The 27,295-nt window shown below is 41.7% G+C and overlaps 1 protein-coding gene and 1 long non-coding RNA gene across 2 annotated transcripts in view; one reads left to right on the top strand and one right to left on the bottom strand.

Moving 5' to 3' along the window:
• MEMO1 (mediator of cell motility 1) overlaps positions 1 to 27,295 on the top strand; it is a 45,941-nt gene that overhangs the window by 14,738 nt on the left and 3,908 nt on the right. Inside the window, exons 4-8 of the mRNA XM_072140998.1 lie at positions 3,531 to 3,643; positions 5,099 to 5,210; positions 7,684 to 7,826; positions 18,907 to 18,983; positions 20,445 to 20,549. Coding sequence (XP_071997099.1) covers positions 3,531 to 3,643; positions 5,099 to 5,210; positions 7,684 to 7,826; positions 18,907 to 18,983; positions 20,445 to 20,549 — 550 coding nt within the window. The remainder of the gene's footprint in view (positions 1 to 3,530; positions 3,644 to 5,098; positions 5,211 to 7,683; positions 7,827 to 18,906; positions 18,984 to 20,444; positions 20,550 to 27,295) is intronic.
• Positions 22,761 to 27,295, bottom strand: part of LOC140121429 (uncharacterized) — a 29,956-nt gene continuing 25,421 nt past the window's right edge. Inside the window, exon 5 of the long non-coding RNA XR_011854087.1 lies at positions 22,761 to 23,504. This is a non-coding gene — a long non-coding RNA (uncharacterized lncRNA). The remainder of the gene's footprint in view (positions 23,505 to 27,295) is intronic.

Genomic DNA, 27,295 nt, shown 5'->3' with positions numbered 1-27,295 from the left:
ACAGCGAGTTCTGGGATGTACACTCAACCCATCCTGATCCCCTTCTAGTCTGGGACTCGTACAAGTCCTCGGTACGGGGGGCATTCATGTCGGGGGTAGCTGGCCATAGGAAGTCCTTGAATGCCCAGGAGGAAAGGCTGACGGCTGTACTGGTGACTGCAGAAAAGGATTATCTAGAGAAACCTACTCCGGGGAATAAAAAGACTTGGGCTCAGGCGCAGAGGAACCATCTAGCTGTAGTGAAGGAGCGCACCAGCAAACGCCTGCTAGCCAGGGAAGCGTCCATCTTTGAATTTGGAGATAAAAACGGGAAGCTGCTTGCGTATTTATCGCGGGCTGAACGCCCCTGTGCTTCCGTTCCCTCTATTGTTGATGGTAACGGAGCATTGATCACAGAACCCCGGGCCATTAACTTGGTATTTCATGAATACTATTCTTCTCTTTACAGCTCCAGATTGTCCGCCTCTTCCGTCGAGATCTCCGGATTCCTTGACAGTCTTCCACTTTGGAGGCTCACACAGGCACAGTCATCGGAGCTTGATGCTCCGCTCTCGGCAGAGGAGGTGGAACTGGCCATCCAATCGTTGCCCCCCGGTAAGACACCTGGACTTGATGGGCTGGGAGGTGAGTGGTATAGGGATAACTGTGAGACTCTGGTCCCCCTTCTCCTCAGCCTATACTCCGATGCGCTTGATAGTGGTTCCCTCCCCGACTCCATGCGAGAGGCCCTTATTGTAGTTCTTCCTAAGCCTGGCAAGGATCCCCTGCTTCCTGACTCATACCGCCCAATTTCCCTCCTAAATTCAGATGTTAAAATACTAGCAAAAATTCTGGCAACAAGGCTTAACAAAGTAATACTATCATTGGTTCACCCGGACCAGACAGGCTTTATGCCTGGGAGGGGAACTGACATAAATATACAAAGACTACACCTGAACATTGCAGAGGCAGAGCGGTCTCCAGACCCTGGGTTTATATTATCCTTAGACAATTGTAAGGCGTTTGATTCTGTGGAGTGGCCCTATTTGTGGACCCTTTTGCCTAGAATGGGTTTTGGCCCTCGATTTACAGCATTGGTTAAGCTACTGTATAACGATCCCAAGGCTAGGGTGCGGACCAACCTTAACATCTCACCTACTCTCCCTATGGCCAGGGGCACTAGACAGGGTTGCCCACTATCTCCCCTCCTCTTCGCACTCGCCATTGAGCCCCTTGCTGTGGCGATCCGCCACTCTGAGGGCATTAAGGGCATAACTAGAGGTACTATTATTGAAAAGGTATCTCTCTATGCCGATGATACACTTGTATACCTTGGGGATGTGGGCCCCTCTCTGGAATCCCTTCTGGCCCTGATAGAACGTTATGGGGGGTTCTCAGGCCTTCGGGTTAACTGGGACAAATCGGCCCTATTTCCCTTATCTGAGGTAGGGGTACACTCCCTCCCCGTCCCAGTCCGGGTGGTGTCCACCTTTAAATATCTGGGAGTCCAGGTGTCACGCAAGGTCCAGGCATTTACGGAGTTAAACATTACACCCCTGATAGCTGCAACGGAATCGCGCCTAAAAGCCTGGTCCACTCTCCCCTTGTCTTTGTACGGGCGTATTAATATATTTAAAATGATTTTTCTCCCAAAATTTCTATACCTTTTCCATGCCTGCCCTATACTACTTCCTAAGAGTCTGTTTAAACGCTTGGACGGCATTCTCAGGTCCTTCTACTGGCAGAGTAGTGCCCCGCGATTCAGTCTAGCGCTGCTTCAGGCTCCCAAGTCTAGGGGTGGACTGGCTGCCCCGGATCTGTATCTTTATTACCTGGCTTCCCAGCTAGTATATGCCCAGTGGTGGATAGATATAGACATGGGTAATGCAGCTACTGCACTGGCTGGTGCCCTGGTAGGTTCCTACGAGGCCCTTACAAACCTGCTGTACAGGTATAAGTCCCCATCTGATACCCCACTTCCCCTACGTACGGTAGCGGTGTGCTGGCGTAGGGCACAATCCCTGGTAGAACCGAGCAGCTCTCCCCCCCTCTCGCCTAGGACTCCATTGTGGCTCAATCCGTGGCTCTCTCACTTCCTCTCCCTCCCAGGCTGGACAATGTGGGGGGCAGCAGGGGTGAAATTTGTAGGCCAGCTCTTATCCCCGGAAGCAGAGTTACTCAGCTTTAACGAGATAAGGGAGAGACATACTGTACCCAATACGGCCAGCTTCCATTACACGCAACTGCGACACGCATTCAAAGCCCAATTCGGCTCCTTCAGCCTGACAGTGAAATTCTCCAAACTAGAGACTCTGATGAGTACCCCAGACCTCCCTAAGCCACTCACTCAGTGCTATGCTCTCCTACAAGAGCAAAAGTCCAGACCGTTTGATAGAGCCTGTGAACGCTGGAGACAGGATATCCCTGACCTGTCAGATGATGACTGGAGGGAGGTCGAACTGTCCTACTTCACATCTGTAGTGAGTGCGAGGGACTTCCTGATCCAATCTAAATTCCTCCATAGAGTATACTTCACCCCTGCTAGACTATTTCGCATGGGAGCAATGCCTAATGATCTTTGCTTTCGCTGTCAGGCTGAAGTCGGATCCTTCCTGCATTGTGTCTGGTCCTGCCCTAGGGTCCATGTCTTCTGGTCCGAAGTGCTGGAGTTCCTTAATTTACACTTTGATTTCCCACGCTTACTATCTCCCTCTGTGTGTCTCCTCGGCATCATAAATGAAGTTGTCAATGGCCACTATGACAAAATTTTCTTTAGGTTTGTCCTATACTACGCCCGAAAAGTGGTGGTGATGACCTGGAAGGACCAGGAGCCCCCTCCATTAAAAAGATGGATACTACTCATTAATAGTGTCATTCCCCACTACCGGTCCCTGTATACCAACAGGAAGTGTCCCCAGAAGTTTGACCGCATCTGGTCCAGATGGTGCGCGACTCCCCATACTGCCTTATAATCACATGTGATTTATATTCCTCTCCATGATGAAGGAGACTGAGCGTGCTGGTGTGTGTGTGTGTGACTGATTGTCTACGTGTCAATAGTTATTTGTGTTGTATCAAGATGTCTGGCTGCAGTATCCTGCTGTTATCTACTATGTAATATCCCTCAGGTAGTTTTGAAACGCAGTAAGAACCTGACTGTTACCATGGCTGTTGTATAATAATCCTGTATTGGGGGGAAGGAAATATGTGACAGACAATCTTGATTTCTGGTTTTGTTTATTATGTTTGTATAAAAATTCAAAAACTGCAAAAATAAATACTTTTAAAAAAAATAAAATTCAGTTTTGGATCACATTTTTTGCTGAACATACATCCTATCAAGTTAGTCTACAAAGATACAATTTAAAAAAATGTTTTTTTTGCTATGTAAAGCAGTTCCATAGATCATTAAATAAGAGCACAAAAGAACTGAAAACCTCGACATTCAGGGACCAATGGTCCCTGGCATCTAAACTTGCCTGACTGTCCTCAACCTGTTTATTACACTTTACCATATTAAATATTAATTTTTCCAATCTTGTTTCATAAAGGCGAAGAGTTTTCATCCTTGGTCCTTCCCACCATGTGGCTCTTTCTAGATGTGCACTTTCCACTGTGGATATATATAGAACACCTCTTTATGACCTCCATATTGATCAGAAAGGTATGTCAGACTTTAAAGGAGTATTCCAGGAATATGAGCATCTGATACAAAACACATAATGATATAAATAAATGAATACAGCAATTTGCTTTTGTGATTCACAATATTTTATGGGCTTTCTAAAGTCGGTGGCATTGCTCAGCTCCCATTGACGATATAACAGACTGTCCTGCTCTATTATCATAGTAATGATGTGGGAGATTAATCATACGTTTGATAGCGGTCACACACCCCCACCCCTCGTCACGCTGGATACGTGAAGAGGCTTACTCCTCACTTTGCCAGGTGCACCTGGGGTAGTTCTACATAAAAACCAGCGAACGAAAGTTTGCTGGTTTTGCAGAGGAATGCAGACATGGGTGGGAACACCCTGTGCCCACCCCTTTCAGCAGCGGCCTCATCCTGCTGGGTCCCCTCCACACCCACATGGCATGGAGGTGGCGTATTCGCATTTTTAATTGCACTTTCTTGCACTGCATTAGAATTGGCGATTATTCCACAGCTTCAACGCCAGATCTCATCACAACACTTGCCGTATTGGATGTATCACATAATTTATTAGCGTACCATGATACTTGCCCCTACTTATGTATGACCAGCCATGTGCTGGTTGCCTCTATATACCATCACCTTCCAGTGCCCTCCATGTAAAAACTCTCTCTGCTCCAACATACAGCACCATATAAAAAAGAAATCCCCCATCCCGGAGCTGCACAAAACTGTACTACCTGTACATGGAAGGAAGCAGAATTGTTTTTAAAATCCAAGAAAACCCCTTTAAATCCAACTACAAGAAAGGTTTTAAAAAAATTAATCTGTCCAACATACAGTGCTACAAATGAGGCACTGAATCCTTCCAACATGACTATTGTCCATTCCCCCTACACATCTAGTCCTGTCCTGCATCATACACCTTCACTTTTCTCCTCCATTTACTGACCCCTCAGCACACATATGAGGCTTCTCTGCTCCTTGATGATGGCTCCATCTTTAATCTTGATGAACCCTGTCCCCTCAGTGACATCAAACTCACTGCAAGCAACCGACTACAACAGATTGATCACATGACCTGCCCGGACATGTGACCAGCGGCCATCTTCTGTCCTGTGTCTCCTCCACATGGACATAAATCAATGGACTGATTAAAGGGCCGGTAGCATTTTAATTTTTCATGGTAGTGTATGTCCACAACATTCTTCTGCTAAGGGGAGCAAACTTTTAAATAACTTATTACATATTGGCTCATATTTTATTGATCCATTTGAATATCAATTATGCTTATTCCTGGAATACCCCTTTTAACTTTAGCACACCATATTTTTCATTCTATTGGTTATGTTGTTAATGTAATATATACTGTATATCATTTTTTTGGTTAACCTCCCTTCCTAAACTGTCTATTCTTGTTCATTGTGTGCAAATCAAATCTTTTAACCCTGTCATACATATTTTTAGTCTATGGAGAGCTGTGGAAGACCGGGATGTTTGAGCGAATGTCTCTGCAGACTGATGAAGACGAGCACAGCATTGAAATGCATCTACCTTACACTGCTAAAGCAATGGAAAGGTATGATACTGTGAAGGCTCAGTGCAGTTTATCATGATGTGCTAAAACAGCAATATTTCTTTTCCAGGTATATATCAGTTTTAGTAAATGATGGCATTTCAATGTATTTTGTTAGTTTGAGCATTCCCATTCATGTATAAGAGAATGCTGGAAATTGCCTGTGTACAAGGGGATAAAAATACTTGGAACAGCCCCTTTAACACTTTCATTACTAGGCCCTTTTCCAGTTTTGCAGGTCCGAGTTTTACTCCCAACTTTCCAGAAGCCATATGTTAATTCTAAAAAAATTTTTTTTAATCTTTTGTCCCCCCGTCCTAAAAAAAATCTTAGTTTTGTCATATCCTGACACCAATAACTTTTTCAAAGTTTGGGGTACAGAACTATAAAATGTTACAGGGTTCTTTACTATCAATAATTGTTTTTATATTTTAAAAATCCCATAATTTTGGGCACAGGGATACCTCACATATTAATGATTTAACTTTTTCTTATTATAGTTTTCCTATATCTGCTTTTTAAATGTAATTTTTTTTCGGTACTATTATATAAGGCCCCCTAAGGTTAAAGTAGCCTGATCACTCATACGATATACTGCAATATACTGCAAGACAGACTGTAATATGCATATGCTAATGACGCCAATAAGTGCCCTCCGTTGACATCACAGGAGCCGCCAGCTGGCATTGAAAGTTGGCAGCGCCCAAGTAAAGTACTGCTAAACGTTAAGGCTACATTCACACGATGTATGCCCGCCGTACCGTAGTACGGTGGGCATACATCGGCGCTGCGGAGAGGAGCAGGGGATAAGCGCAGCTCACCCCCACCCCTCTCCATAGGAAGATACAGCGCACGGCGCCGTATCACGGGAAAAGATAGGACATGTCCTATCTTTTCCCGGGCTACGGAGCGGTACTGTGCCGCACGTGTGCTGCACCATAGCGCTCCCGTACAGGGCCGTGAGCCCATAGAAGTGTATGGGGGAAGTATATCGGCCGTATATACGTCGGCCATATATACGTCCCCCATACATGTGTGTGAATGAAGCCTAACTGTTTTTATTGGTGCCAGCAATTTATGGCAGACGCCAGCTGTGTAATAGAGCCAGCATATACCGCATGGAGAGGGCTCAGCCTGTGAGCTCTCTCCATACAATCCTTACTGCTCTACTATGTAGAAAGTGATACAGCAGTAAGGGAGTGGTTAATATTACACATGAGCAAAATCTTATTTTTATATCAGCCATTTTATAGTGGTTGTACCTGCTACGGGAGCTTATTTCTAATTTTCTAAGTAAATGTATTTGTAAAGGAGCTATTGACATGAAATTCTCACCATATGCTGCTGACAACCCATCCAGTCCACACTGACAAAGAAATCAAACTATAGCTGTCCATAAATTGAGAGAAATGTATAAAAATTCACTTCAGTTTTGCACACCAATACCACTTTCAACTTTGGTCAGAAAATGATTAATATCCTTTTCAACCGTACAAAGGGCATGTCTGGTTACCATAACATTGCATCATTAGAATAATGCGGTGTTATGGTGAAACAGGGAGCTTTCTAATGTCTCAAACACTGCTGAAGGGGCTTGTCAAGACATTAACTCCCCACCTTATCCTTATTATTGGTTTTATTATATATTTTAGCATCTCTCTTTTTTGTGTGTGTTATTTTGCTAGCTGAATATCATTCTAATTTGAGGTTTAGATGAAGTGCTCCTCCTATAGTGATTCATTTGAATTAATTTTAATGAGAAATGACACAAGCACTGAATTGACTGAATTTGGTGAAAATGTCGATAGCAGTAGAAATATATTAACTTTAGGATATTGGTGACATGTTTAATACTTATTTCATATGTTGCATATTGTAGAAGTCTGTTTCTTTGTATCGGTTAGAACCCTTAGCTTTCAGAAATATATCTCTTATTGATCTGCTGTTGCTTTATGAGATGGGAATAAACCCTTTAAAGGGTTCACTGATCTATTTGACTTCTTGAACCCCCACTGAAAGCTAAAACTAGAGTTCCAAATCTCTGACCTTCTCGGCTGTGGAGCTTGTATGATGTGACTCCATTCAGGATCTACTGTACATGACTGACGAGAGTTGATCCTTGGTGATTAACAGTTATCTCAGGGGCTCTTTTATGGCACTTGTACACACTTGATAGCAGTCGACCCTCTGGTCCTTTCTATAGATGTGACCAGTCTGTTCATCAAAAGTCAAGTACGGTACTGCCAGACAGCTTTGCTGATGGCTAGTTTCTGTGGAGAGCAAAAGGATCACTCTATGGCCCAAAGGAGGATTTGAAGGCAGATTTAGAGCTCAGGAGAGAAGGCAATATATAGATATTGTATAATATGACTTCGCATAGAGTATGGGAGTAAACTTTCATGCACAGTATTTTTATTATCCATTATTTAGTTTTTTGTTTTTTTTTTCTGCTAATCCTTCTTTATTTCTCCTGAAGCCATAAAGATGAATTTACCATTGTTCCTGTGCTGGTTGGAGCCCTTAGTGAATCAAAGGAACAAGAATTTGGGAAAATTTTTAGCAAATACTTAGCAGATCCAACTAACCTCTTTGTAATATCTTCTGATTTCTGTCATTGGGGTAAGTAAGAACACAGCATTTTAAACTCCTATAACTGTGATTAAAGTAACATTAAAATAGGAAAAAGTTTTAAAAGCCTGAAAAAAAACTTTATGAATGCCAATAGGGCTTTGTGTAGATTGGTCGTCAGATGTGAATCTAAATTTCTAGTTCTGCAGTATAGCTTAAGTGACAAATTCCATATATGTAACCTGAATCAGAGTTTCTAGGATGTATGTACTATTTGTTCTACCCACATCCATGCAAACTCGCATATGTATCTAATATAGCAATTTGGATACATCTCAATCACAATACAGAGGTTTTGTCACTTCATGGCCGATATAGAGCGGATTTGTCCTTAGAATATTCTTTCCTATTCAAAGACAAAGTTCCCACGAGACTATAGCTAGAGTAATACACAACCCTTTTCTTCCTGAACCCCCTGTAGGCAGTAGTGACTGCTGCACCTATATAATCTTAAAAGGGTTGTACCATTGTACCTCATGTTTTTGTATTGTGAAAGGCATGTTATTTGCCATATATATTTACCAATATACATCTATTAATAGTTTTGTACCACTTCCTCAAAGTGCTTGTCTTTTACCTAACCAGCCAGACATTTTTGACCATAAAATGACCGCAGATGGAGGGTCATGTGATTTCTTTCTGTCCATGAGTAATTGCCTTGTCAGGACCTTATGATAGTATTCATGAATATAGGATCCAGGTCCTGGCAGGGCGATTGTTCAAGGACTAATGGAGATCATGAGACTGTCCATTTGCGGCCATTTTATGGGCAGGAATGCCTGGCTAAAGACAGGAGGTTTCACTTCACTTCAGTGCAGACCCTGTAATAGATTTGTATTGGTAAATTGCCTAATATCCTGCCCCCACACTTACACACACATTACAAAATACATGAGGTAAAGTGACCAACCCTTTGCCTACCCTTTGGATGAAAATGTACATACAGGTTGGCATCTACTTTGTCCCCTGGACTTACATTTTTGTCCCACACTGCTGTCAAAGGCTTTTGTGAATGCCCCCATCACGATGCCCCACCACCGCCCTTGGGCGGGCAGATCGTATGCAGCACAATGACATCTGCATAGGCTGACTGCTGTAATGCACTGCTATACATCAGTACTTTGAACAAGCAATCAAACAATCGCTTTTTCAAGTCCCAGAGTGGGACAGTAAAAAAAATGAAAAGAAAAATAAACAGTAATAAGTCCCTTAAATGTCCCATAAATGGCCAAACCCCTGCATATAAAAAAAACCAAAAAATTGAAAATCACACAAACCGCACATATAATATTTCCATGTCTGAAACAACATGTACATTAAAATTATTAAAGGAAACCTACCATTTAGAATGGTAGGGGTAAGCTGTAAGTACCGAGCACCAGCTCACACTTTCGTTAGTGTTCTAAACCAAGGTATCGCGGTTTTAACACTTTATAAACTTTAGAGCAGAAGACGCTTCGGCGCTGCGTGCGCGCGCCTCCATAGGAAATAGCGGCGATGTTGCGCGCGCACGGTCGCGCGCAGCGCCGAAGCCCCTTCTGCTCTAAAGTTTAAAAAGTGTTAAAACCGCGATACCGCGATTTATAACACTAACGAAAGTAAGTACCGGCACCAGCTCACCCTGAGCTGGTGCTCGGTACTTACAGCTTACCCCTACCATTCTAAATGGTAGGTTTCCTTTAAATAAAATCATTAATAAACCCCACAGTGAACAGCATTAAAAAATTATTAAAAGAACATGACAAAAATTCATATTTTTGCGCATCCAACCAAACTAAAAAGTGATTAAAAAAACAGTTATTATCACAGAGTGTAGTAGGAGTTGTGTGACAAAAACAGCTTGTGCACCTGCATGTCCATCACATCACATGGACAGATTTCTATCCACTGGACATAAGAATATAAGATTTTATACCATGACAGCAAGCAGAGCTCTAGAAAACTGAAGAATTGAAGGAAAAGTTCTACAATTTTCCAATATACTTTCTGTAGAAAGTATATTGGAAAATTGTAGAACTTTTCCTTTTACAAATCAAATTAAATATATGCTGAAAGTGGACAACCCCTTTAAATGTTAAACAATCTTAACAAGGGCCGTTTTGAATAGTTTGAGGGGTAACACCAAGATACGGGCTACATATGCAAGAAGGAATATCAAGACAGTGTATTTAATCTCCATTATGCCATTGCCATGGTACACTCCTTTTTAGAATGAATCTCCTTCTATACTTACGTCAAATCATATGATTGGCTATAAACTACTAAAAACCTACAAACGAAACACTTAGCCAATTTAGGAAAATACTATACTACTTTAATTAAATGTTTAATAGAACAAATCAACACAATACATAAACTGATCAACAGAAGAAGTCATATGGGACAATAAGACTATCACATAGGAGCGTTAAAAACATGTGTGACAGAAATAAGAGGTATGGTACATTGCAATATAGTTTGAGGGGTGCAATTTAACCCCTTAACGACTTGGCCTTTTTTAGTTTTTTCACTTCCATTTTTCACTCACCAACTTCAAAAATCTATAACTTTTTTATTTTTCCACATAAAGAGCTGTGTTATGGCTTATTTTTTGTGTAACAAATTGCACTTCATAGTGACGGTATTTAATATTCCATGGCGTGTACTGGGAAGCGGGAAAAAAATTCCAAATGCAGTGAAAATGGTGAAAAACCACATTTGCGATGTTTTCTTGTGGGCTTTTACAGCTTTCTCTCTGCGTCCCAAATGACATGTCTACTTTATTCTTTGCAAAAATACCACTCCAACTACAATCAGTAGTAACAAGTGAAAAAAGCCAGCTCACCCAACCTTCTAGTCATTCTGGGCTGCACACTTCACAGCCATCTCCTGGTGCACGAACATAGTCCCATCCACAGCCGTCTGGTACAAACGAAGAAAATAGAGAAAAGCGAACCGGCACAACAAAAGAAGGTCCACGGCTGTGCTGTGCCTAACTATGCCTGCTTTATTGAGTGACAAAAATGCTAAAAACAAACACGAGGAACAATTGGTTAACGCGTTTCGACGAAAAACGTCTTAGTCATAACCTATATGCATTAACTACAGCTGAGTGGTATCTAGCTCCCCACCCTCCGGTCATGTGAGTGGGAGGGCCATGGGAGAAACTTCAATCCCAACAATGAATCACCTGATCTCTAGGATCCGGGGAGAAATGGAACACGCCCCCTCCAAGTCACATGATCGGGAGATGTGTCATGCTGTAGCTGGTGAGTATAACCATTACAAGAAACAGTATAATACTTATAATACAGTATGTACAAAATATATATTTTTTTTATTTTCCCATCTTCTGGCGCCAATAACTTTTTCATACTTTGGTGTACGGAGCTGTGGATGGTGTCATTTTTTTGTGAATTTTGATGGCGTTTTCGTTGCTATAATTTTTGGGACTGTGCGACCTTTTGATCAATTTTTATGAAATTTTTTTATATTTTTCAAAATGACAAAAAATGCCATTTTCGACTTTGGACGCTATTTTCCGTTACTGGGTTAAACGCATTGAAAAACCGTTATCATATTTTGATAGATCGGGCATTTTCGGACGCGTCGATACCTAATGTGTTTATGTTTTTGCTGTTTATTTATATTTATATGAGTTCAGACTCCCTGGGGTACTCTAACCCTAGGTTGTCTGATCTATCCTACCATATACTGCCATACTACTGTATGGCAGTATATGTGGATTTTACTCCCCATTCATTACAATGTGCAATTAGCACATTGTAATGCATAGGTTAAAACGAAGTAGCCTCGGGTATTCGGAACACCCGAGGCTACCATGGTGACGGATCGCCGCTCCCTGTGGCGTCATCGGGGAGCGACGATCCGCGACAAGATGGCGGCCCATGCGGCGCCATCTCTTTGAAGCTGCCGGCAGCATTGCCGACGGCGATCGAGGTGAGAACACCCGCAATCTGTGCTAGCACCGATCCCGGGTGTTACCGGTAAGCCTTTGCTGCAATATGCAGCAATGACTTACCGGCTATGGAGAGGGCTCGTCGGGAAGGGGTTAAAAATACGTTGCGGGGAGTTTTTGTAATACTGTGTATACTAGAGTATAACCCCGAGTTTTTCAGCACAAAATGGCAGGCTATATACTACAGTGGGCTGGCTGGCGATATACTACATTGGGCTGGCTGGCAGTATACTACAGTGGGCTGGCTGTCGATCTACTACAGTGGGCTGGCTGGCTGTCGATCTACTACAGTGGGCTGGCTGGCTGTCGATATACTACAGTGGGCTTGCTGGCTGTATACTACAGTGGGCTTGCTGGCTGTATACTACAGTGGGCTTGCTGGCTGTATACTACAGTGGGCTGGCTGGCTGTATACTACAGTGGGCTGGCTGGCTGTATACTACAGTGGGCTGGCTGGCTGTATACTACAGTGGGCTGGCTGTATACTACAGTGGGCTGGCTGGCTGTATACTACAGTGGGCTGGCTGGCTGTATACTACAGTGGGCTTGCCGGTTGTACACTACAGTGGGCTGGCTTGCCGGTTGTACACTACAGTGGGCTGGCTTGCCGGTTGTACACTACAGTGGGCTTGCTTGCCGGTTGTACACTACAGTGGGCTGGCTTGCCGGTTGTACACTACAGTGGGCTGGCTTGCCGGTTGTACACTACAGTGGGCTGGCTTGCCGGTTGTACACTACAGTGGGCTGGCTTGCCGGTTGTACACTACAGTGGGCTGGCTTGCCGGTTGTACACTACAGTGGGCTGGCTTGCCGGTTGTACACTACAGTGGGCTGGCTGGCTGTGATCAATGCATTTCCCACCCTCGCATTGGGTACCTCGGCTCATACTCGGGTTGGCTTATACTCAAGTGTATACGGTAAATAGAACTTTTAAAACCCCTATAAATATGATTAGGCCTCGTAAATAATTGCACCTTAAAATTTTGGGAAAAACTTGCAAATTGCTGATTGCCTCCTAACATCCTCATAAAATAAAATTACGTCAACATGAAGCAGACATGGTTAATGTTAGTTAGTAGCCTATTATGGGAGTTATACTAACTATATGTAGAACATGACATTTAGAAATCAGAAAATCGCAAATTTTTTAAAATTTTGACCAAATTTTACATTTTTTTTCATAAATAAATGCAAAACATTTCAACCATAATATACCACTAAGATGAAGTACAACATGTCACGAAAGAACAATCTGAAAATAGCCTGGTAAGTTAAAGCATGCTAAATCGCATATAGTGAAACTTGAACTAGAATTCTTAGGCCCGTTCCACACTTGCGAGTTTGATGCGATGAACTCGCATCACACTCGCAATGCATGCTGCCGGGAACGCACGGCCCGAACGCTGCACACTGGGACTGAACTGACATGCTGAGTTCACTCCCGGTGTGCAGCGTTCGGGCCGTGCGTTCCCAGCAGCATGCATTGCGAGTGTGATGCGAGTTCATCACACTCGCAAGTGTGGAATGGGCCTCAAGGAGTTAAAGATAGAAGTGTTTATATTTTTACTGTATAATAAAAACACTTTGCTCTGCTGGCAATACACTGTATTAGTGCTGATAGATAATAAAGAGATCTAAAGCAGATTTCATTTTTGGCAATGCATTTTGGGGTCACAATGACCACATTATTGGGTTCAATTCTAGAAATACTTTGTTTGACAATTGGGTCATTTTGACCCCAAAATTCAGTGAAACTTTTTTGTGAATAAAATCCACTCATTTTGCTGTAAAAGACTTTTGCTCTGCCAAAATTTCCATTGAGAATATACAGAGGGAGATGTTTGGATTCCTATACTGCAGTTCTAACCTATAAGCGCATCTGACAGTGTAATACACAACCCTATATAAGGGTGACATATAACTGCTCAATATTACTACCTCCTGCTTACTCCCTGTGATAGTCTCATAGTTTCATAGTTTGAGTGAAGTTGTCGCTCATATCTGGGGAGGGGTGGGATTATGAACCCAGACAAAAACCATAGTGGATATTTTACTCACTAATTGTGTAATTGAAGCTACTATTACTGTAGAACTGCAGATCTGCTTTACCACTGTTGCCTGAGTTGGCAGAAAACACATGATTAAGCTTCTCAGCCCATTCAATGCATTTGTATATGGGCCGGCCTGTCGTTCTTATTATCAACTGAAAATGTGTCACATTGAGTCTATGTTGCAAGCAATCTGTCAGGTATGCCTTGTATTAATGAACCCAGATCTATAAGGCCAGGGGCGGACTGGGAATTTAAAGTGCCCCTGGAAAAAAGACCATGTGATGTGGGTGGCGTTACTGAACTCCACACAAACTGTTGATAGATGGTCTAAATCACCATGTACAGTGCAGAGAAAGAGACTCATACTGCCTCCCTTTTGAAAGTTTCTTTTCAAAAGAACACAACTTACCGTATTTTCCGGACTATAAGGCGCACTTAAAAGCCTTGGATTTCCTTGGAAATCCAAAGTGCGCCTTATAGTCCGGTGCGCCCTATGTATGGCGCTGGGCAGCGGACCATACTTACATAGGTCCCCGCTACCGGAGACCAGAGACAGCAGATCTCCAGCGGGAACTGCAGACCACGCGGCACGAACAACTTCTGCCGCGTGGTCTGCAGTTCCCGCTGGAGATCTGCTGTCTCCGGTAGCGGGGACCTCCCCCTCACCTTCCCCGCGTCGCCGCGCCTCGTCGGGTCGCGTCTTCGGGTCGCGTCGCGTCTCTTCTCCGCGTCGCGTCCTGTCGCGTCCCGTCAGGTCTCCGCTCCGCCCCCGGACCTCCGACACGCCCCCGGACCCTGCGCCTTATAGTCCGATACGCCTTATATATGGAATTATTACATATATAAGGCGCATCGGACTAATGCGCCTTATATTCCGGTGCGCCTAATGGCCCGGAAAATACGGTAATACTATCTTAGGCTGCATTCACACTACAGTATGGGGGACGTATATACGGCCGACGTATATACGGCCGATATACGTCCCCCATACACTTCTATGGGCTCACGGCCCTGTACGGGAGCGGCACGGTGCAGCACACGTGCGGCACCGTACCGCTCCGTAGCCCGGGGAAAGATAGGACAAGTCTATCTAAAACCAAGTCAATCACGACATAAATCAATTCTGAGGAGAAAACCGAAATATAGAAAATCGAAACCAAAAGTTACTTTCTCCTCTTCTGAATGCGAATCGGAACCTAACACTGATGTGTCGGACACAGAAAGAGATTCTAATACGGCTAATTTTTTAAAAAACGACAAAAGCAGGGCGAAAAAAGCCCCCAAAAATTCAGAAGAGCGGGTAGAAAACATCCCAAAAGATACACAGCCCAGAGTCTATACAACACGCCAAACCAAGAATTAATCTGTACTCCAGCTCAAGAATGTCTTTATGAAAAAATATGTAATCCTACCATCCCATTACAAAAAAGTGAGACTACACATAATTCTGGTAAAATAAGACAAACCATTAACTATACAAGCGTTATCAACTTATCAGCTTGCACTCTCTCTAAGGATCAAGTAAAGGTATTAAATAAAGGACTGTCTTTTGCTCCAACAAACAATATGAATTTATATAGAACGATCAAGGATGTGAATAAGTTCATGCGGCTACTAACAGTAAAAAAATATTTTTCCAACATTGAGGAGAGTAGCACACCGGTTAACATTAATCAGATTCCTGTACCAACTAATAGTAAGGGTCAGGAGAATTTTAATCCGAAAAATATGTTCCATGAAAATGTCACGCTTATGAATTTGCTGGATATGGATACATAAGAATAAAAATTGACACCTATTCTCAATACTTCCTATCTAGTCAGTACCACAAATGCTTCTTTCTATCCTGTCAACAGCAAGACTACTGAAATGGACTTATTTCAAGAGATTATCGAAGAGGAACTCAGGGAATTATCCAACAAATCTACCGTTACACAATCAACCACTAATTGATTTGTAAAGCGCTACGGAATTTGATGGCGCTATATAAATAAAGATTATAATTATTATCTTATAATAATCTATATAATTATATTATAATCTCACTAAACAAGAACACAGAGCCATAAACCAAATTAAAAATAATCCTTACATATATATATGTCCATCCGATAAAGGAGGCTCTGTAGTTGTTTTAGATAGGGATTTATACCAACGCGAGGTTCAAAGTATGCTGAACGATACTAATGTATATCAAAGATTGCCGGAAGATCCGACCTCCATCATTACAAAGAATTTACAATCTCTATTGGAAGAGGGACTACATTTGGGCATCTTTGACGAAAAGACCACCCAATTTTTACTACCTAAGGATCCTGTTATCCCTTCATTCTATGCTTTGCCAAAATCCATTCAGACCCATTGTTTCCATCGTGGGATCTCTAAATGAGACACTGGGTGTCTGGCTTGATAAGCTCTTACAGCCTTTAGTCTCTCGTCTTCCAGGATACATACAAGACTCCAAGTCTGTACTGGCTGTTATGGATGACTTTGATTGGTCCCCCTCATTTGGGTGGCTAACGTGCGACGTCACCGCACTGTATACCTCCATTCCACACAGATTGGCCAACGAAGCTTTGGAGTACCACCTCAAGAAATTCAGCAACTATGATGCCACATTACATCCAAAAACTAGGGTGCCCTATGAGGGCAAGTTTTTCCCCTTCATTGGAAAATTTATATATGGCCCTGTGGGAAGAACACTACCTGTTTACTTCCCTTAACCCTTTTTCACATCACATCAAATGGTATGGTAGGTACATAGATGACTGTCTCCTGGTCTGGGATTCGGACCAGGAGGCAGTCATCCATTTTTTTGGATTATATTAATAAAAATCCATACAATTTAAAATTCACCTATGAGTACAAAAAGAATACAATTCCATTTCTAGACATTACTCTGCTGGGCGACAACACAAGTGGTAAGGTTCAAACTTCACGTTTCCGAAAGAAAACATCAGGTAACACACTGTTGCACTCTTCTAGTTGTCATGCCCCCCACACCGTTAAAAATCTCCCCATCGGGGAATACGTTAGGGCAAAAAGAGCTTGCACTACAGAGGACAAATATAGAGAAGAATGCCATACCATCACACAACGGCTCAAATCCAGGGGCTACACAAAGAATTCTTGCAAGAGGGCTATGAACATAGTTAGCAAGAAATCTCGTGCTAATTATTTACACACCACAACCAAAGTCACACAGGAAAGACCGAAAATAACATTTAGTTCAGTATTCAGTTCTCAATTTTATGAGATCACAGACATTATAAAAAGACACTTACCCCTTCTGAAGCATGAACCAACTCTGAAAAAAATCTTGGATAATATTGTCTCATTCGTATCCACCAGAGCCAAAACCCTGGGAGATATTCTGTCTCCCAACACATTTACTAATACTATGCATAAAAAATCATGGCTACAAACCACAGGCAGCTACTGCTGTGGTGGATCGAGGTGTAACATATGTAAATACTGTACATGTCTAAAACTACTCATTTCTCCTCGGTGAGCATTAATATCACATACAGTATCAAAACATATATGAATTGTGAATCATCACATCTGATCTATCTCATACATTGTACAAAGTGTTCGTTACGATACATAGGATGTACAGTGAGGAAACTAAAGGATCGCATTAGCGAACATGTCACGGGAGCTAACCCTAAGACAATCTCTAGCACCCGAAATTTGTCAGGTATATCCAGACATTTTAAGGAAATCCATTCAGGAAACGTGACCGGCATGTCCGTGACAGCTATAGAGCAAGTAGCACGCCCCACCAGAGGAGGGAATTGGAAACAATTGCTTCTATCAAGAGAAGCATATTGGATACTGAGTCTGGATACCCGTTATCCAAAGGGGCTTAACTATCGACAGGATCTATTATATTTTTATTAACACACAACTAGTGATTATCATGTTACCTGTCCTTAGATTCACAAGCCAGCCGAGGACACCTCCCCCCAGGAGGCGTGAGATTTCCACGCCGGAAACCCACGCTCGCACATCACAGACAATCTTGCCACGGGTTAGAGCTAGCTAGGTATGACTAAGGACTAACACGCAAAAAGTCTGAAACGCGTTACCTCTGCCAATTTTTGTGTCTTGCACTGCTTGTTTTCTGTGTACATGTCTCTGCACAAGCATTTTTTAAAAATGAAGAATTAAACTTTTGGAATAATTTTTTAATAGTCGTTTACCATTGGACTTACTTGTATGGATGCTGGATTCCCCGCTTTTCTTTCCCATTTTTGCCTTATATTATAATACTGCCCCCTATGTGCAAGAATATAACTACTATAATACTGACCCCTTTGTACAATAATATAACTACTATAAAACCCCCTTCTATGTACAAGAATATAACTACTATAATACTGCCCCCTATGTACAGGAATATAACTACTATAATACTGCCCTCTATGTATGGGAATATAACTACTAATACTCCTACTATGCCATATAACACAGAGGGGGGGGGGGCGCTTTTATTGACAATATAAGCCATATATTTGGCTAGACACCAGGCCACCTACCCATGCCCACTGGTCCCTGGAAAAAAATTTATGCTCACTGCTGTTCCCTGGGCAAAAAAGTTTGGGGATGCTGGTTACCTCTAGGGGATGACAGGTTCCAGCTAAATCCAGGGCAGATCTAAAAATATGTATGTATGTAAATAGGCGCTCAGGCTCACGTCAACCAAGCGTCTCATGGCTGCTCCACTCCATAATTATGTACGACCCTCAGCTGCCCATTACTCATGCTTCTTGTCGGCCGGCTATGCCAGCGGTCTGAGGACAGCTGGGTCGGCCGGAGGGGTGAATAATGAGCAGCCAGGGTAGATGTCCTTAAAATTCTGTATATTGAGTTAAATTACTGTGTGTCTCAAGCTAGGCCAACCAGTAGGTGGCATAAGGGTTTTTTTTTTTCTTTTTGCAGTCTCACATCAGATCTACACTGATTTATGTGAAAGCTTTGCAAACTAAACTGTATGAAATTAGTCACGTTCACTTGCTTATATGAACACATATCTAAGTATCATAACTTGCTTTTACAGGGCAACGTTTTCGTTATACATATTATGATGAATCCCAAGGAGAGATCTATAGGTCAATTGAAAACTTAGACAAAATGGTAAGAATTATTAAGAGTATTATTGTGGGTGTTGTTTACCTTATAGCCAAGTGTTCTAGTATAATTGGGGAAATTAATTTCTGGTGAATCAGGGGTTAATCAATAGGTTAATGTTCTTTGGTGAACTACAAGTAAGTATATTCCTGTATTCTGCATATAGGGAAAATCCAAAGCCAAAGTATCTGCATCTACGGGGAATTCAAATAATTCAAGCTTGTAAAAATGAATGTTCTTCAGATTAATTTTGCTATTGGTTTATGCACTTTCAATATCAATGGGGTTCTGTCATTTGGAACTACCTCTGGTGCCGCAGATCAACATGGGGAACAGAACTGTAAAAATGGCTCTGTTTTGTTGGGTGGCCAACCTCCGGAAATGCAACTCGGTTCAGATTCACATGATTGAAGGCTGAGCTACAGAATTAATTCTTGACTATCTGTTCCCCTGGGTATCCAGATCTGCCTCTCAGCCAGTCCTACCGGCCTTTGTTTCCATGCATATGGAATGCGAATGCTACAACCAGTCAGTGGCCACAGCAGTCATGTGCATGTAAATAAACATCTAGTGTTACAGCATTTTGTAACCTACAAAATTCTTTTCAAAAGTATGCCCCAGGTTTTCAGTGGAGGGGAAGGGTAAGGAGTGCTCTCCTCTTCTCCCTCTCACACCCAGCTGTATGCATGCATTCATGTGCAAGTGGCCTGACAGTGGATATCTCAGGTTCTTTGACATCTAAAAATATTCATTAATAAATTACCTCTATAAAATTACACTGAAACTGTGATTCTTGGTACCTCTATATATCTGTTTGAAGTGTTCCCGTCCAAAGCATATTTTCCAGGCTTATATTTAAACCTTCAACTAAAAAGTTGATATTTAAAGAGTAACTGTGGGATGTAAAACAAATTTGTATTTAGTGTATTTGTATTTTGTAAAGTGTATTTACGGTACTTGTGTGAAACTAAATGGATTTAACGCTACATTACTTTGAGAGAGAGAACCCACGGTATCATGGTATATGTGGGCAAGCTAGCTGGCCTCAGCCTGAGGGCATAGATTGACAGATATTAGTCTCCGTCCACTTCACCTCTGGTGAGAGAATTTTGTCAAACACTTTCAGAACAGAAAATGCCATAACTTTGGAAAGATAAGCACAAAGTAGGCATCGTTCTGTTTGTTTTTTTAAAGAGGGGAACACATAGAATAATTTGGCTTTACAGTTACACTTTAATGCTAGGACTTGCATTCGAGGCACTGTCCATAAAGGGACCACCCAGACAGAACTTGGTGTATGAGCTGGAAATAGAAGACTTATATGGTATATGGTATAACTGCTGTTACCCATCTAGTGCTGTCAGCAGTTCTGAGGAAATAAGACTCTTGTCCTCTAAAGCATAGAAGAATATTTCACAATCCTACATTGCTATATTGAGAATTAAATTTTTTTTTTTATTATTTCAGGGTATGGGTATTATAGAGCAATTAGATCCTGTGCCGTTTAGTAATTACTTGAAGAAGTATCACAACACTATATGTGGAAGACACCCCATTGGGGTATTATTAAACGTGAGTATCATCTTTCCCCAAAACTCTAAAAGTATCCGGTACCAAATGCTTCCGAAAAGTAATAGGACCTGTGCCCTTAATAGGAGCACAAAAAATACCTTTGTTCCCAAAAATCAAGGCATGATCTTTTCAAGGTTATTCAAAGCAGCCTGAAGTTCATTGGGGCTCCCTAAATTTCCAACAGACCAAGGAATGTTCAAGCTTTCCTGTGTAATTGCCATCTGTGAGCAAATGTGGCTGATCACGTCCTCCTCGGACACATAAGAAGGATAGTTTGTGTATCCATTAAATATATTTTTACTGTTGATATATACCCAAAAAGGTAAGTTCTGTAATAAAGCCTCTACACCGCTATATTATTGATTTTAAGCTGTGTGGGTATGTACCCATTTCTTGAAAGTAAATGTGAAATGTTATCTGTGTGTACAATGTTTGTATCTTTCTGGTTGTGTCTTTTCTACCACAGTTGTTTTAACCCCTTTAACACTGGCCTAATTTAGTCCACCATAATAAAAAGTTGGCAGCACTCAGTGAAGCATTATTAAGGTACTTTTACTAACATGTGTTGTAACACTTCAGACTCAAAAACAGGCAAAGGTGCACATGTGTGTATATATAGAGAAGAAGACGTAATGACATCATTATATTACCCATAACTCATTTGCAATATTACCCATGTTACAGTTACAGGGCATTATGTTGAAAATAACACAGCAGCAAACTGTAACAATTAGAATATTATGTATATTATACGTTGATGTGCGTCTGTGGCTAATATATAGTGGTCACTTGGTCTCCTCCATCTGTAGTGGGCATGCACAGGATGCTTTAGATTTCCAGACATATACATTAGTTACAGCACCATGCTGTTGTATGAATGTCTATCGCCCTGACTCTGTATGGTGAGCACTTAATAAATGAATTATTACATTTCATTTTTTAAATAAACTTGTGAATTATTTAAACATGAAATGCACTTATATATTTGCTTGAGAAAGGCACCACTTTTTGATGGGCTGAAAAGTTGTTACACATGGTAATAAAACTGTGATTCTTATCCACCAAGCAAGTTAGCCTAACATACTGATCAGTTGGGGTCTCAGTGATCAGACCCCCACAGATCACGAGAACGAGGGATCCAATGAGGTACCAAGTACCTCTGTCGGACCCCTCGTTGCAGCTCCATAAAGATGAATGGAGCAGAAAGGCCATGGTCATATGCGGCCATCCACTCCACTCATCTCCGGGAGTGACAAGGGTCTGACGTAGGTACCTGGGACGCCATCGGACCCCTCGTTCTCGTGATTTGTGGGGGGTCTCATCAATCACGGAGATCCCCACCAATCAGCAAGTTAGGCCCTATCTTGTTTTCATGGGGGAAACCCCTTACATCTTGCTTTACTGCATGCTTGCATTGCTGAAATTTTTTTTATTTTTGTTTATTGATGATTTATTACAAAGATTCTGGGCTGTGTACCGTAGTTCGAATGTCTGTTAACTGAAGGACAGGACAGAAATATACATTGGATTGAAATAAATATACGTGTCAAATATATATTTTTTTTAAATCTATCCAATGATGCCCAACTCTGCCTCTTACCCGCACCTCCTGGTGAGGGTGAGATGGGGTAAATTTAAAAATCTGTGTGCGACTTTGTAGGATTTGTAGACCTTCTGTCTGTGTTTTGTTCGTCCTTGTACGTGCTCACACTAAGACATATGTCAAAGAACATCTCTGGTTGTCCAGGTATCGCTTAGGATACTGCGGCAATAGGCAGGCATCATTTTGGGGTTGGAGATTTAGGTTCATTTTTACTTCAAGTAGTTAGATTGGACACATTTCAGAGTGGCTCAACTGCAATGGAGAACCTTTCTGCAGGAAAAAACCAAAACATTTTGATAATGCATAGATGAGGAGACCGGTTAGGTCACGTGCTGAAATAAGGACCTTATTTTCACGTTCCAGAAGATTTAGTTTTGAATTCCTATGTCAAGCGAGCTGTTAGAGGTTTTTACACTCTTTCATTGAAGATCCTTATCTTTAGTACCTGCAAAGCTTCTCGAGTATATGACATCGGTCACATGGCAATGGACAGAATTTTGTTAAAGATTAGGTTCCACCCTTACAAAATTCATCTAATACATGAGTCAAATGATCGCCGTTTAGGTTTTTGTGAACAAATGATGAGACAAATTGATGCAGAGGCCACTTTTCTCTAACATTTTTGTTTTCTATTGAAGCCACTTTTAACTATCCAGACACATCAACAGACATAATTGTAGATTTCTTCTGATAGCAATCCCCACTGGTTGCTTAAAGCCATACACAATATTCTCCAAAAATTGACAGCCTTTGCTGGAGTGCTAAAAAATCAAAGAATTGGTCCAATTTTTATTGAGGGCAATTTAAATTCTGCAAAGTATGAGACTATGGTATGGCATCAAATAATGTCGGCCATCCGAGAGATTGCAGGTGGTAAGTTTAATATGGTTTCTCCAAGCTGGCACAGGACCACAGTTTGCTGTAACAGTTCGACAATTTTTAGACCGACAATTTCTTAGACAATGGATTGGAAGAACAGGAAAAATTGAGTGGCTTGTTCATTCTCCTTGCTTGTCCCCATTACACTTTTTCTTCTGGGGTCATCTAAAAAAAAGCTGTGTCTACAGAACAAAACTAACCACACTCAATGATTTTCAACAAAGGATCATGGATGAAGCAGCACTTTGTGAACCTCAAATTATTAAAAACATTTTTGACTGATAGGATATTGTCAGATTTAACTAGGTGCGCATTTAATGTAAAGCATTCAATATTTGAAAACTTTGTAAGCAACAAGAAAAATCCCTGTCTTCAGAGGGGAGGAGACTTCAAGCTTTCTGATGTCCGAGAGGCAAGTTGACTCGCATTAAACCAGCACCCCAAAAAGTCCACGTTGTTGTTTCTGGGTTATGCTGAAACATACAAATACATGGGGGTCAAATACATGGTCAACTTTAGCATCTTTGGATAGAATGTTAAGAAAAATACTTGCCACCAAATTTTTTTTTTCTTTATGGATCCAATGTTTCTCGAGATCCCCAGTTTTGAAAATGTTTTTTACCCATTTCGATGTTTTTGCAATTTTTCAGTGAAAATATCTTGTAGCCCCCCCCCCCCCCAAGAGTGGGGGTAGGGCGCTGAGTTCAGCATCATTGGATAGGTTTAAGAATTATTTTTTTTTTTCTTGATCCAAAGTGTATTTCTCAAGATATTTCATCATACAGACCTTTTTGTTACACTATATTCTCTGTATTACCTCCTTATTTAATTGTCTCTGTAGTCACCCCATCCCCTACTACTTCTGGCAGACAAATTATGTCCTGTTCAATCTTGGGAGCATTGACCGGCATATGGCCATTCGGTCAATGTACTCTATATGAAGGATTTTTTTTTTCATTCTTTTACAGTGCAGTAAAGTTAATGACAAATTTACTTTAGACCTTGAGTCCATACAGATACTATGTGGTGGGTGGTGTTGTAAATGAAAATTAAAATCCTTTTTCATGAAACAATATACTGCAATCAGGATTCTTAGGCTGGGGGATGATTTTTGCACTGTTAATTTTACACTCCAGTGTAAGGCTGCATTTACACGATCGTATTGGGGGCCATATTTACAGCGACAAGCTTGCACCCATACATACGTCCCCCGTAGACAGCAATGGGCTCACGGAGCGACACTGTGCCACGCGTGACATGTCTTTCCCCGTGTTCACAGCCGTGCGCCATACATGTATATGGAGAGGGGTCGCCCCTCCTTTTCTCCAGCGCGCTGGACATTGTCCCGCCCGGCTGCAGCGTTAGAGGGGCTTTCCAGACTTAATAAAATAATATTATCTATCTGGCCTGGTGGTGGGGGGGGGAGCTGTAAAATTTAAAAAAAACAAAAACCTATAATTAACTCGTCGCTCAATGGGTAAAAGTAGGGCTTGTGGTACTGTGGAAGACCGTATTAAAGGCCCATTGCAACCTTGTCATGCAACAGGAAATACTAAACTACAGTTCACACTTTAAAGGTTCATGCACTTTGGGAGCGATTTATTAATCCTCACATTTGATTTGCTGCTTTAAAAAAAAAAAAAAATAGAGGCTGTGTGTCATTAGGAAATTACCCATACATATAATAAATATATATATATATATATATTTTTTTTTTTTTAAATGAGCTTGCTATACTTGTTCTATCTCTTGGGCCTAAGTTATTGTGCAGAGAGAGGAGAAGATGAACTCTTCAATTACCTATAGTGCGCGCTGGATCCTGTGTTTTATCTCTATGTACATGGCATGGTGTGGTGGCTCCTGCAAATAAATCTCTTACTGCGCGTGAAAGAATAAACATATTTGTATATTTGCTTAGAGTCTGGATTCAGAGCTGCAGAATACACCAACTTTTCTTAAATATGTTTAACATATACTGTATATGCCGAGTTTTTCAGCATCATTTTTGGTTTTGTCTTGAGGTTTGTGGAGTTTTCGCACTCCGTAGTACAGCATATTATTTAATGTTCCCAGGTAAAATCCAGCTAGGCATTCGCCCACACAGGTTCTTGACTTCAATCAAAGTGCCTTAAAAATGGGACTAACCATGCTCCATGAAGTCAGTAATAACTGACTGCCCTGACTACCTAGCTAACATGGCTTCTGCAGTATAATCCTGGCACATAGTAAATCCTGCTGATTCCTGGGAATGACTTGGTCACATTTGTATTTGTTGTTCAAGCTTCTTAGATATACTACATACTGTAGATTGAGGTTCAAAGGTGAATTTGCTTCTCTTTAACTACTACAATTTCTGCCTGGATAGCATGTTCTTACAGAGTTTTATTGTGCTGTTATCTGAAAGTCATCAAGTTGTGCAACATTTCAAAGAAAATCTTACTTAATCTTTCTCCACACCAACGGAGGTCTCTATATCCCTTTAGAGTTATTAACAGCGTGCCTCCACGGACGTCTACTCCTTCCCATGCCTCCACGGACGTCTACTCCTTCCCATGCCTCCACGGACGTCTACTCCTTCCCATGCCTCCACGGACGTCTACTCCTTCCCATGCCTCCACGGACGTCTACTCCTTCCCATGCCTCCACGGACGTCTACTCCTTCCCATGCCTCCACGGACGTCTACTCCTTCCCATGCCTCCACGGACGCATAATGTGATTTAATGTGACCATATACATACATGTGTTAGATTTCGCAATTGTTATTGGTTACTTGACATAAAGTGTTGAATGATGAAAATGAGGCCTAAGACATGGGGAGCTAGGATGGGGTCTACACTCAGGTAGGGGTGGAAGTAAGTTTAGAATTTGAGACTGCACAAGCAATTTTACCCCCAGCCCCCTGATGTTTATGTTCCAATTTTGGAATACAGCTATTTAGTATGCTTTGTTTGAACACTGTACCTGTGCCATAAGCTTAGTTCTGTATTATAGCTATGCAGTACGCCTGTAGAACCAGTAGCTCTAGTACAGTGATTTTCAACCTTTTTTGAGCCACGGCACACTTTTTATACTTAGAAAATCCTGGGGCACACCACCAACCAAAATAGCACAAAATGATACTAAAACAGTCATATTATGCATATAGTTAATAATATAGATTCTAAATTTATTTTACTCATTGTGAAACCTGGTCCTGTTTCCTGGCAGGGATGGTGGAAAGACACACACGAAGCTCTTCCTCAACAGTTCTCAGTTTCTCCCTGCTTTTAGTACATGGTGCTGATTATTATGTGACTCATATACTGCAAAATAAAGAGGTACAATGAGAAGTACTATGGCCATGAGGCCAGAGTACAAGTGCCAGCTCAAATACTCAGCATATGTGCTGGTACTTGTAGTACTCCAGCCTCATGACTATAGTATTTCTCATTGTTATATGCAGTATACTGCTGGAGTACTAAAAGTCAGCATTATTGGTGGGCATTACCTTGGTGGTGGGCAAATGCGAGAGACTCTCCGCTCTCAGGATGATGCGCCGGCCTCGGTGATGCCATTTTGTCGTGCGAGGTTCAAAGCTTGTGCATGTGTTATTGTACACGTCTCCTACATTGTAAGAAGCCGTGGCTGCGCATCGCTGCGCATTGCCGGGAAACAAAACACAGGGGGCACCATAGTTTGGGGAACTTTCCCCGCGGCACACCCGACCAAGTGTCGCGGCACACTAGTGTGATAAAAATCCTTCCTATGTCCACGGTTAGGTCAGTAGCCTAGAGGATAAGCGCATATTTAATTAAAATAACATTAAATAATTTAGAGACCTTGTGTCAGGGTAAGCCCTCAGTGTTGTAGAAATGCCATATACGGACAGTTCATGAAATTTCCCTGATGACGTGGGTTTTGCTCTTCTGATGGGCTCTAAGGATTCTCCTGATGATTTAAGGGCAAAACTAAGTTCTTATCATGATCATCTATTCCTCTCTTGATACGTACGATAATTTTATTTGTTTTAGCAGCAGCTGCTTGGCTTTTGTCACTAAAATTAAGTTTACCATCCCCCAACACCCCCCAAGTCTTTTTCAGCTGCAGTTTTCCCATACAATTCACTGTTTAGAACATAATTGTTCTTTTTGTTTCATGGCCCAAGTGCATAACTTAACATTTACCCAAATTAAACCTCATCAACCATTTCTCTGATCACGGGTGTTTAACTCGTTAGTGCAACCGCTGCATTTAACCTGCCTTTGGGGGGTCTTTCCCCCACTT

Source organism: Engystomops pustulosus, chromosome 3, assembly GCF_040894005.1.
Source record: "Engystomops pustulosus chromosome 3, aEngPut4.maternal, whole genome shotgun sequence".
NCBI classification, from domain to species: domain Eukaryota; kingdom Metazoa; phylum Chordata; class Amphibia; order Anura; family Leptodactylidae; genus Engystomops; species Engystomops pustulosus.
The sequence above is the reverse complement of the archived record's forward strand: the minus strand, read 5'-3'. Positions and strand labels throughout refer to the sequence as shown.